The 12,934-nt window shown below is 42.8% G+C and overlaps 1 protein-coding gene across 2 annotated transcripts in view; it reads right to left on the bottom strand.

Moving 5' to 3' along the window:
* Window positions 1-12,934, bottom strand: part of LOC129718579 (protein lozenge) — a 135,445-nt gene that overhangs the window by 100,592 nt on the left and 21,919 nt on the right. For both annotated transcript variants that reach the window (XM_055669488.1, XM_055669489.1), the window contains exon 3: window positions 3,337-3,576. In XM_055669488.1, the coding sequence (XP_055525463.1) occupies window positions 3,337-3,576 (240 nt within the window). The remainder of the gene's footprint in view (window positions 1-3,336; window positions 3,577-12,934) is intronic.

Below are 12,934 nucleotides of genomic sequence, written 5' to 3'. Positions count from 1 at the left end.
AGGATTTTCTCCAATTTTGAACAATTTTTTGCACAATTTGTTGTCCGAAAAGCACATGCATTTTACGCACGGCGATTTGGCAACTTTTCGTATTAGCTACATGGGTCTTCCCCAGGGCTCATGTTTAAGCCCCCTTCTTTACAACTTTTATGTAAATGACATCGACGAATGTCTGGCAAATTCATGCACGATAAGACAACTTGCAGACGACAGTGTAATCTCTGTTACAGGAGCCAAAGCTGCCGATTTGCAAGGACCATTGCAAGATACCTTGGACAATTTGTCTGCTTGGGCTTTACAGCTAGGTATCGAATTCTCTCCGGAGAAGACTGAGATAGTAGTTTTTTCTAGGAAGCATGAACCTGCTCAGCTTCAAACACAATTAATGGGTAAAACGATTTCTCAGGTTTTGGTACACAAATATCTTGGTGTCTGGTTCGACTCTAAAGGCACCTGGGGTTGTCACGTTAGGTATCTGATGAAAAAATGTCAACAAAGAGTGAATTTTCTTCGTACAATAACCGGACAATGGTGGGGAGCCCATCCAGCAGACCTTATAAGGCTTTACCAAACAACGATATTGTCTGTCATTGAGTACGGGTGTTTCTGCTTCCGCTCCGCAGCAAACACACATTTGATCAAACTGGAGCGAATACAATATCGTTGTTTGCGTATCGCCTTGGGTTGCATGCAATCGACCCATACGATGAGTTTGGAGATCTTAGCTGGAGTACTACCATTGAAAACCCGCTTCTGGAGCCTGTCTTCTCGTATTCTAATCAAATGTGAGGTCTTGAACCGTCCCGTGATTGAAAATTTTGAAAGGTTAATCGAACTTAATTCTCAAACCCGTTTTATGACATTGTATTTCAATCACATGTCCCAAAATATTAACCCTTCTTCGAATATTCCAAATCGTGTCGACTTATCAAATACTTCTGATTCTACTGTGTTTTTCGATACATCCATGATAGAAGAAACTCGTGGAATCCCGGATCATTTACGCGTGCAGCAGATCCCTAAAATTTTTTCCAATAAATATCGAAACATCAACTGCGACAATATGTTCTACACTGACGGATCACTTCTTGATGGGTCCACTGGCTTCGGTATCTTCAATAACAATTTAACCGTCTCCCATAAGCTCGATTATCCTGCTTCTGTTTACGTCGCAGAATTAGCTGCAATTCAGTACACCCTAGGGATTATCGAAAAAATGCCCACGGACCATTATTTCATCTTTACGGACAGTCTCAGTTCCATTGAGGCTCTCCGATCGATGAAAGATGTTAAGCACTCTCCGTATTTCCTGGGGAAAATACGGGAACATCTGAGTGCTTTATCCGAAAAATCGTATCAGATTACTTTAGCGTGGGTCCCTTCTCACTGCTCGATACCGGGTAATGAGAAAGCGGACTCTTTGGCTAAGGTGGGCGCAACAAACGGTGATATTTATGAAAGACCAATTGCCTTTAATGATTTTTTCGCATTTGTACGTCAGAATACGATCATCAGTTGGCAAAATTCTTGGACCAAGGGGGAACTGGGAAGGTGGTTACATTCCATACTCCCCAAGGTATCGACGAACCCATGGTTCAAGGGGTTGGATGTAGGTCGGGATTTTATTTGCGTGATGTCCCGACTTATGTCCAATCACTATAGATTTGACGCGCATCTCCATCGTGTTGGGCTCGGGGAGAGTGGTATCTGTGCCTGTGGTGAAGGTTATCACGACATAGAGCACGTTGTTTGGTCATGCCCTGTACACCGTGACGCCAGGTCTAGATAAATAGCTTCCCTGCAGGCCGAAGGTAGGCAGCCGGCTGTTCCTGTTCGTGATGTCTTGGCGAGCCGTGACCTATCCTACATGTCCCTTATATACGTTTTCCTGAAATCCATCCACGCCCCAGTTTAGTCCTATCCCCTTCCGCCTACATCCAACCAAACGACAAGAACACGTTAAGACCCCGGATCCGGAAACAGCAACCAGACCCGCACGATACTCTCAAGGCCCGATGGAAACAACCCAATATGCCAATCCGTAATATCTTGGCCCAGCAGCGGAACAAATTTAATATGCTGCTTACCTATGGCAATGAAAACCATCAAACAGCAAACCTGTGCTTTTAATGCAAAATATTCTAGCTTTAAGTTAGATTTAGTTTCAGCTCGTAGTCGGCAGCGAGGATAAAAAATTTGCTTTTAGTTATTAAGATACTTTAGAAAGTAAGCTACCAGATATAATTGGCGCCGTTAAACATTGAATTGTATTTGTGCCGTGTCAAATAAACTATAGATGAAGAAAAAAAAAACATGCGAATACCATTAAATACGGGTATTTCTGGAATAGGGATGATGCACCAAAATAACGACTTCCGGTTTCTGGAAAACAGCCTGAAATGACCAAATATGCGTATTTTGAAATCCTTGGAAGTATGTGCAATCTATTTGAAAATTTAGAATAGTTAAATCTAATCAAATCTAATCTAAGATACCACATATCGTGTATATTTACGCTTGTGAACAGGTGGAACTTGTAACATTGATGTATTGCTGGTCAAATTCCATACAACAATGTTGCCAAACAGCCAGTTTAACAGAGTTCAACCGTCAGTGTTGACGTTCATTCCGCGTACAACAACAACACAAAAACAGCAACAAACAAGCGTCACTTGGCAGACGACATCTGTTCCGGGCTCGAAACGAGACCCAATATCCTGAGGCCCGATTTGCTCCTTCGTCTGCAGTAGCTACGTTAGCTAAACGAGCTAATAATTGACTACATTTCATAAAGTGTATGATTATGCCGTACTGTACAAAGGCATTGTTTTTGCTCAATTTACCCCGTAGGCAACGCAAGAGTGAGTGTTTTCGGACGGAATTGGCCCGATCGGTGGTATCGGGTAAAGAAGGTGTCGGCACTTGATAATAGTGATTGCGTGTCCCTGGTAAACCGGAACCGAGACGAAGATGTTCGAAGGGCGGTGGAAGTGGGAGGTATACCTTAGCCACGAGACAACCGCAGAAGCCACGGCTGCGCGATTACACGAAAGGTTGGTGGTTGTGTAAGCGTGGCGACGAATGGGAATGTCTTAAGGGTCTCCCGACCCGACGCATACGGCTGGCGTATGTGGTCAATCAGTAGTGACGTATAATTACCATCGATATATTTGGACACGGGACCTACGGCTCGTGCCAATTGTGAAGCGTTCTGCCGGCAGAACTATTTGACCGAGTTTACGCTCCCAGTAGCAACGGCCATATGGTCGTGTATTAGGATCAGAAATAACGAACGAATTGACGTTATTTGTGTAGGTACATATAATGTTCTCTTACCTCGTCCGCTTCGTCCCACGAACCGGAGGTCGTTGAATTTGGCCACCTGATTCCTCATCACAGCTGTGCAGTTTCGCAGTTCGGAACAAAAATTTTCATCGTTACCGGCCCGAATCGTCACCATCGTCCCGTCGCAGACGTCTCCGAGGGAGACCACTTTGAAGGCGCTCGGAAGCGTCTTGTTCGATCGCCAGTGATTTGGCAGCGCCGAGCAGAGGAAGTACGGACTACCGGTTCGAACTGTAAAAATATTTGAAGAAAAAATACATGTATTCGTGTTTGTAAGTTGCGAAATTGGAAACTATTTATAATTTTGAACGCTTCACCTATTTCTTTGGTAGCTTATTCAGTTAATCAGTCGTTACGTCTTGCCTCTGAATCACACAATAGCGAAACGACTGGTGACAAGTATTGACAAACACTAATCAATGGAGTTATGCGACAGCTATGTAACGCGATACGATGTAAGGAGTAATTAGTTTCATCTCATTACATTTCAGCGAATCTGTTGAGAAGACGGGATTGGAGCAGCCGTTTCGAGTGTTCTATTACTGACGCAAAATGAAGCAATTTCCTAGTCACTGCGTTTCATTCAAGTTTCGCAGCAACGCAAGCAAAGCAAAGTAAAGCAAAACGGCAGCTAGTTTATCCATGCAAGAAAATGAGTGCGCATGGCGTGCCACTACGGGAGGGGAAAGTGAACACTGCACTGTGAACGGACAGACCGGGCGGTGTCGGATTGTGTTGGGTCAGAGGCAAGGGATGGAAAAGCAGCAATGGGCTGTAAGGTTTCCCGCTTGCCGCCGCTTGGTGATTTGAGATTTCTCCGCAGCTCTTAGCATTGGTTTGCGCTCTGGCCGGCGGCACACAATGTCAATTAAAATCCGGCTCATTCATAATTATGCGAGTTCATTTCATGATGCGAAAATTTACTTGCCATGCTATGGAGTCTGGTTTACAGGGCAGTTATCGTTTCGCATGGTCCCGTGCAGTGGAATTCAATATGACGCTGTCGGCCAACAGTTCCACAGCTTCCAGCGCATTAGGTTGCAACTTAGCAGAGCAACTGTTTAGAACATTTTTTTTTATTTCTCGATCGGTTGGAAGCCAATTATTACCACTCGAACAGTGCTATTGATACACGATTCAGTTAGGAAATACGTATTTATTTAGATTACAGTAAATATCGTGAAAAATTATAAAATATACTTGAATTAAATCTTAAAAGTAAGTACCCACATGTTTAACCTACTGAGGTAACCTGTTGAGAAAGATATGGGAAATAGATTGGCCATCAAAAACTTCAACAAAAAAGTTTCGAAGTTTGAAAACATTGTGATTTTGAATTTATATAACAATCTTAAACTTGAAGCATCTTCTTCACTTCTCTGTCTACAGCACAGTCTGTACATCTCACTTTTTGGTTTCCTTTCGAAAGTCGAATGTTCAGGAAAGGTTATTGACAGGTCTCTGGACGAAGGGTTGGTATAAACTTTATTCACAGAGCAAACTAACATTCACAACAATAAAATTTGACAAAGTTTTAAGTTCCGATATTCTCGTCATCGATGGAAAAAATTGGATATGTTGGATCCTCATGAGTGGCCCAATCGAGCATCTTTAAATTGAAGATTTCCGCTTCGTCACTAACCCAATGAAGATCAGCGAAATTGTAGGCAAGAGAAATGAAAAAATGCTTACCGTGAGTGTAAATGAGTCCAAATGTCACATAGAAACGAAAGCACTGTATGATTTTGCAAGGTCGTTCTTAGTTTTATCGTGACAGTGTTTAATTTTAAAATTGAAGATTTTAAACAAGTGGACGTATTTCTGCAATCACGTTACGGTTAGTGACGGAATACCCTTTTTGAAGTTAAAAGTACTATTCAACGGCTTGTTATCCCTTTCCGAACGAGCCCACACAATTAAGTTGGTAAAAAAGTGCGCACTAGCATACTAGCACTATAGTATGCTGTTATATCGATAGCACGACGGGCGCTGGAAATGTTAAAACGCGGTATAGAAAATTGGCTCGACGGCCAAGTTTCCTTCGCGACACACTAGATTTTTCAAATGTATCTTGTAGAATTTTTTCTCAGCTTTCCAATGGTCAGAATTAAAATCGGTGGTTGCCAACCTGTTCAAAAACGCGTTTTAATGATAAAATTCAAAATGGCGGCGAATCCAAGATGGCGGTCAAACTTTTGAATACTTCACATGAAAGCCCTAGATGTTTTCTGTATAATGAAATGCTGTTTGAAGAGGGTTTTGGGACAAATATTTGAAATATAGCTCGATAAAAATATTCGATTTTCACTTTTCTAAAAATTTGTTCATCCCTTGGCGAACAAGGGGTCCACCAAATGGAACAAATTTATGTGCAGTTATTAATTTTTTACTGCATTTCATCGAACTAAAATAAAAAAATCAATTTTCAAAGACCTCGTGTCACTAGTGGCCTGGTTTCAGCGAGAATTATCCGGGTAATCTGTGAAAAACTCTACAGAAGTCCATTTAAATAGATAGATAGAAGCATAATGTCTTCAACAAAGTTGTTTCTTTTAAAATTTTCTACAACTCTGCTGAACAGAGTGGATTTTTATATAGCAAATTGAGAAAAGTATAATTCGTTTCTCACTGTTAAATGAATCAATCATGGAATTGCAACTTCTGTAACATGGAACATAATTAACGAAACAACTTTGCTGAAGACGTTACGGCTATAAAATCAATGTTTTTAGGTTAAAATAATTTCGATCACGTTTCTTCAGCTTTGTAAGCAGTGTGCAACGATGGATTCAATTTTCTCGGCTAACGGAGGAACGGTCTCACCCTTCTTCGAAAACTCGTGCCCCAAATACTTAATATCTTGCACTAGAAACTAACTTTTGTAGCAATTAATTTTTAATGCACAATATTTGCAGCTAATTAATGTGAAACTCCTTGCTCGAATTTGGGAAGAAAATTTTTATTAACAATTCGAGCGCTATTCATTAGGTCATTTTTTCGTTTGAAATCGTCAAGAGAAAAGAAATCTAACCTCAAAATTGTATGGAAAAAAGCTACCCCCTAGTTTCGCCGTAAGAACTTCAAATATAGTGTCAACAAAATCTATCGATGATCTCACTTCCAACTGGAATATAGTCGGAAATGTGCGAAAATTGTGCCCCTGCGCAAAAAAGCATTAAAACTCTATCGATAATCATCGTCCTTTAAGCTTGTGTGCAAAAGTTTTCGAAAAGTTACTGAAGGTGCAAATCAGCTCGTTTTTATCTTCTGCTCATCAAACTTCTGATTTTCAAGCCGGATTTCAACAAGGGTAAAGAGTCAAATCTGCTTTGCTAAGGGTTTACGATGATATTGCTGTTGCTGTGGATAGAAAAGATCAAGCTATGCTGTTGTTGATTGATTCTAGTAAGGCTTTCGATACAATCTTTCATCGTCGTCTCTGTCACAAACTTGTAGAGCGTTTCTTTTTCGAGCGTTCGGCTGTGTGTCATACCGGACTGATAGGAAATAGCCCGTATACTGTAATAATACATTGTCTGACACCATAACCGTAACTTCCGGTGTGCCACAAGGTTCTGTACTCGGCCCCTTGTGTTTTACTTTATACATTGATGACCTTCCAGGACGATGTGCAAGTGTATTGCAACCATCAGATATTGTCAGAAGCCGTTGTACCTCTATAACAAACTTTCTGCTCTACAAGGAACTCGCACGCGAAATTATATAGTTCCAATTCCGACCCATCGGTCTTCACTATACGATGACTTATTTTTAGTGAGAGGTGTGGTATATTGGAACGGTCAACCTTAAGGGCAACAATGGCACCATTTTGAATTTTCGAGAAATCGCCCATTGACCTTCCGAAACAAAGGGTTTTCCGTCTTCCTCCTGAATTGGAACCACGCCACCGGGTTTACGCGGACCACGTGACTTTGAACGGCTTCGTAGCGAGTACTGTCCAGCGTTGATCCGAATGGCATAATCCTGCTTGCTTTGCATCTTTTTCATGTCCGCTACCTTTGCTACGGTCACAGGCTTCTTGAATGTGGTATCGTCTGTGCTGTTTAATAGTTGCCTTTGGATTTTAGCGTACCGAAGGCCTACTATGAACTTGTATCTCAGCCCTTCATCCAGGAATTCACCGAACTCACCATTTTTCGAGAGTGCCTGTAATTTCCCCGCCAAATCTGCTATCTTTTCAAACTTCTTATGAGTTCACTTGGAAAACTTCACTGATTCGTTGATTATGTCGATTCAAGCAACACCCACGCTTTACTCAAAACATTGATACGGTATAATGGTTAGCAATACTGGCTTAAAACAGCCTTTTCTGCTAGTTTCTTCGTCACCACTAATAATTTCTTTATAGTGACATTAAAGCAATTTATTTTGCTTTATTATTTTATTCTACAATGTCAAAAGAGGCTGAGCCTCTCTTTTATAGAGATAACCTAAGGGACGGCACTAGGCCGTCGAGTCCTCGCAAAAGTCACATATACCCGGAAACATCTCAACAGAGCGAGTAGTGCCGCTACCATCACTCAGATACACTAACCCACTTTTTGAGACTGACGCCAGTAAGGTCCCAAGCGTGGTGACTAACGCTTCCACTCGGATTGTATGCGGTAATGTTTGGGAGTAACATTTAAACCAATCTAAGATGAAGTAGGCCCGATAGTCATCATTGCTTGCCACGCCCATCTTTATCGTAGCTTGGGAATATAAAAAGGATATTGATAAAGTAATACTTACTTAGTGAGAGGCCACCGACTCAGTGACACTCCCGTAAGTAATACGGTGTTGGATTAGGGGGTTAGGCAGGGGTTAGTTGACGTAAAAACTATTAATAAAAATTTAAAAAACTGGCAAAATTCCATGCATTAAAGCCTTGAGAATTTATTAAAATGCAAACACTCACCTGAATCAAAACATATTCCTTAATTCGATCTCGAAACGCCAAATTTATCATAATACAGTTGTCGTGAATTTGTATCACACTACCAAAAAATTTAATCATAATTTTTAAAACTATTTAGCTGCAACATGAAACCAAAAGCTTGAAAAATAGAAAAACTCGCAACCCTTTACTGAGCAGCTCTACTGCCTTGCTGCTCTATCCGAAGGAACATGGCGTTTCAAGCGCTCTTTAGTTGACCCAAGACACAATCCGAAAAACGATCTTATTTTTTCACTCTTTCTCTAGTGCGACTTGAACACAAACGAAAAACAAAGCACTTCGAATAAAAATGTTACTTATCTGCTTCAGGACGATTCGCTGGCTCCTTCCTGCACTTCATAGGTAGCAGCAAAACCTGGACTCAAAAACTTGACCAAACACACTAATATTTCTGAAAAGAAAACCTACTTTTTTACTAAAATAAAACGTAGAGCAAAATGGCGCACATCACCCAGCTGTCATTGTTGCCAGTTTTTTCCACTTATGCCAGAAAGGTCCCAATTCTAAAAACTGGTAGCAAGGAAACGGATATGAGTTGGATTTTTGAAATGTAGTACAACCTTTAACTGTCTACATCGAGCTTCCTTGAAACGGCGATATGGTCTTCACACACATCTTCGTCCTGTAAAAGCTGGCAGGTCTGCCAGTACGTTTGGAGCCCATTGTTTGGTGGGAAACAGGTGAGAATAGTCGATGGACATTCGGCCAAAAGTGACCGTGGCGTCCGAGCAGCTCGATGCGATTATCAAATTTTTTTGCCAACGTTCCGCCCGTTGACCTCGCCGGTGACCTGAAGCAAAGCCTTCTTCTGCTGCGGGACACCATAGATGGGGCAACAGAGCTCGTAGCTCGAGCGGAGGTGGCCGAGAAAGAGACTAGGACCAGCAAAGTGCAGACAGACGCTTTTTTTTGCGGTCTGCTCTACGAGGCAGTCTCCGGAGGAGAACGCTCGGCCTGAGAACGCGAAAAAGCGGTTGGTTGTGCTATGCCCCCAGGATAGCATACCAACATGCTCAAGAGATGGAGCGGCGGCTACAGATAATCCTTGGTAGAAAAAGGGCACCAAGAAGACAGGCCAAAACGGAGCAGCAACTAAAAGGCCAGAAGGGCATTAGGCGAAAGTGCATCTGCGACAGGAATGTTTATATTTTGTGGCTGGCCCCGATTGCTTGACACAGATTACAATATGCCTGAACTCACTGATTGAGTTGAGTTAGTTGGTTGTAAGCCTGTGCCTCGATTCGAAACTACATGGTTGGAGTTGGAGGTAACTTCCGAAGAAGTTGAACCTCGATGAAGCAAAAGCATAGCAGATGTGCTGAGCTTTTAGGTTCAGCGTTGCAAAGGCGGCTGTTGTCGGTTGAGACTTTGCCGATTTTCTTAAAATGAAAAAAAAAAAAAAAAAAAACAGGACAGTGTCGAATGAGTAGTTCATTGCTAGTTAAACTAATTAGCCCTTTGGGTAGATAAACTTTTTACCTTGTTTGCAACCCTGCGTATGTTGCCAATGCACAGTGGTCTAGTTAATCGATTTAGCGGTATTTAAGTTTTTGTGCAAAATGACTGTTGTTAGGTTTGTAGTGTATTTAAAATATGTTTTGTGTTTAAAAGGGTGCATCTTTTTTAAAATAACGAAACTAATTTTTCGCAGCAAAGGAAGTTCTTCTTATCCCAGAGAAGTTGTAGATCCACTTATTTAAAACAATTTTACTGAAGAAAGCTAGTTTTTACCTTGCATACTTTTCGTGGTATCCTGAATTTAAGATCGCGGGTTAAGGTGTCACTAAAAATGAAGTTTTGTTCAACACAAACTAAAACTATTAGTTGCGTTTAAAAGGTCGTATTTTCCTGTACAAAATATCCAGAATTAGTAGTATATCCCAATTTTCGACCCATCCTGAAGTCGGCGTCATGCGCAAGGCACTAGTAACTGAAAGACAGTTCAATCGTTTTACTATGGTAAGTTTTGCCTGGGCTGACGTTTCATATAACTTAGGCCACCATACGAGGGCTGCGTAGGTGATACATGGCTGAGCAATAGTGATGTAAGACCAGAGCGCTAATTGTAGTTTTAGTCTCTAGGTCTTGCCGAACAGTGAACTGCAATAAGCCCAGATAGCTGAAGCTGCCTTCTTGATAGCGACTATCACAAATTCAGGACGTACGGGTTTAAGCACTCTGAAGTATTGAAGAAAATGAGGTGCGGAACCCAGGATAAGGATCTCGCACCGGCGACTTGATTCTTGAGCCCTGCTTCAAGGCAATAGTCGAGCAGGTTCTAGAGAAAAAGGTGCAAGTTCGAGGTGACACTCCAGCTTTAAAACCTTGATACAAAAACCGAAGGGTGCGGCGGTGCAGAGTCTCTAAAGGAGAACAACCAGACGTTTGCTTCAGGTGCCTTGTAGGAGGGCATAAGTCCTGGACCTATAAGGGTCCGACAGGAGCCGAATGTGCAGACCATAAAGCGAAAGTCTGTGGGGAGCCTCCCGAGTGCTTGCTAGCAGCTGCCGTACCAAGTACCCTCATTGTCGGAAATCGCCATCGTATTGAATCCCTTCCGCCCCTTTCTCTGAAATGGTAACTGGGTCATGAATGTTTATGGCAGCAATATGGATAACGAGCAGGTTCAGGAGACTGTGTTAATGTCAAACGAAGGATACGCGGTTGCCAAGGCTACTTCCAATAATTACGATTGAGTGGAGCATCAGTTTCTAACTCGGTGTTTCGTATGAGATCAAGTGAGTGTGCTATTTACAAAGAGATCCTTTCCTCACTGGAAGCGTACAGCTTGTAGGAAATAAGTTTTGAAAAGAAAGGTGGGTTTTATAGCTTTGGAAGATGAGGTTGAGCATTTCACTTTCATCGGCTCTTCTCTACTCCAAATAAATAAATCAATGAAAAGGCGAACAGAGAGTTCTACTGTAGTTGCTACACTCCAACACGTTTGTTTATCGAAAGGTTCGTTCAGATGGTCGATCTTGTAACCATAGAGCTGACGGGTCTAACGCCAAGAGTGGCAGCTGGCAGCTGGCCCCAATTAGTTCCCACACTATCGCGGCGCGTGTGGCTCTACCATGGCTAAGACTCGCCAGTCCTAGCATCCTAGCAGGATTAAAATGCACGAACCGGCATGATGGTGCCTGCAAAGCGATCACCAACGATGCTGGAGCGTATCATTGAGGGACTCTTTTCACGCCAAGAGCACGGTCCCTGGCCTCCGGCTGTAGATTCTCACGACCTGTGTTTCGGAATCCCAGACACAGACCAGGAATGGTCGGCCAACCTGCCGGACGTCTAATTCGTGAACGCCAGCAGTCGTACCAAGGCTGAATGAAAATCTCATCGTGATCGCCAACTCCTTAAATGTAAGCAAGCCGACCAAGACGCCTATAAAAGTTCATCGACTCCAGGAAACTGGCGTTAGCGCACCATAAAACGGAGGTCGTGGTAAACCAGAGCAATAGGAGATTTGCACCACTACCTTAAAGCGATCTTTGAAATTCTCAAGGGTTATGATTGACGCTAAGCTAACCTTCGAGTGCCACGCACGGTAGCAATCGGAAACTTCTTGCCAGCATGGTTTGGTCCATACTTAGGTATGGTGGGCCCGTGTAGTGGTGCAAGGCGCTAGGTACTAACAGTTATCGTGGTAAATAGAAAAGAACCTATAGGCTCATGTAGCCAGAGCGTATCGTACAGTACCGTAAAATGTAGAGCTCTTCGATCAACGTGACACAAAGGGTACACGAGGTACCAGGAGAGCATCCTCGATGATCAGATGGCAGCGGAAATTGCCCCATTCAGTGAAGGAAAGATGTCCCACCAACTTATTCCGGAGGCATGCGGATGGATCGGGAGGAGCCATGGAGAAGTAAACTTCCACCTGATCCTGTCAGGCCGTGGTTGCTTCAGGCAGCTCTACACAGGTTCGGATATGCATGGAGGACACGTGTCTCGAGTGCGTGGATGGGGAGGAGACCACTGAGCATATCTTCTTCGTATCCTCTTGTTGTGTAGTAAGCGGGCCAAACATTACACCTGGCAATTCGGAAGATGTCAGAAGACCCGGACATCTGGAATGCAGTTTGTGCAGCTGCCTGTCAAATAGTCATGAAGCTTCAAGGTGTGTAGTTGGTCAACCACCAACCCGCCAGTGGTAGCTAACTGCCAGTTTCCGAGTGGTTAGTCATGATAAGAGTAAAAAGGGTGCATGAAGCACAAAAACCCAATTCCCGGCGTAATGGTCACCGTCGTTCCGGGAAGATAGGTGCTAGAGATTGAAGGGGTTCTAGTGAGTTCGGTCCAACTCAGCCCCACTTCCTGAGCTCTCTTCACACGTGTCTGTGAACAGGTTTCCAAATTTTATATGCGATGTGCGTCACTTTGCGATATACTCTATGTTTGCTAACTCATGAACCTCAACCAGAGCCTGACAAAGTCATTTTCAATTAACAATTATCAGGTTTTAGTGACGCTTTGACCCGTCGCTTTCAATTGAAAAGCTTTTGTATCATTTTCGAGCACTTCGTGAGTCACATGACACCCAGTCGAAAGCTCTTGCTGTGATTCTGACAACTGAAGGGCTTGAAATTGATGCAAACGCTTATCAATTGAAAGCGAAGATTATCACCA

The sequence above is a fragment of the Wyeomyia smithii genome, chromosome 1 (assembly GCF_029784165.1).
Source record: "Wyeomyia smithii strain HCP4-BCI-WySm-NY-G18 chromosome 1, ASM2978416v1, whole genome shotgun sequence".
Lineage (NCBI taxonomy): Eukaryota > Metazoa > Arthropoda > Insecta > Diptera > Culicidae > Wyeomyia > Wyeomyia smithii.
Note: the sequence above shows the minus strand (reverse complement) of the source record. Positions and strands in the feature narration are given on the sequence as shown.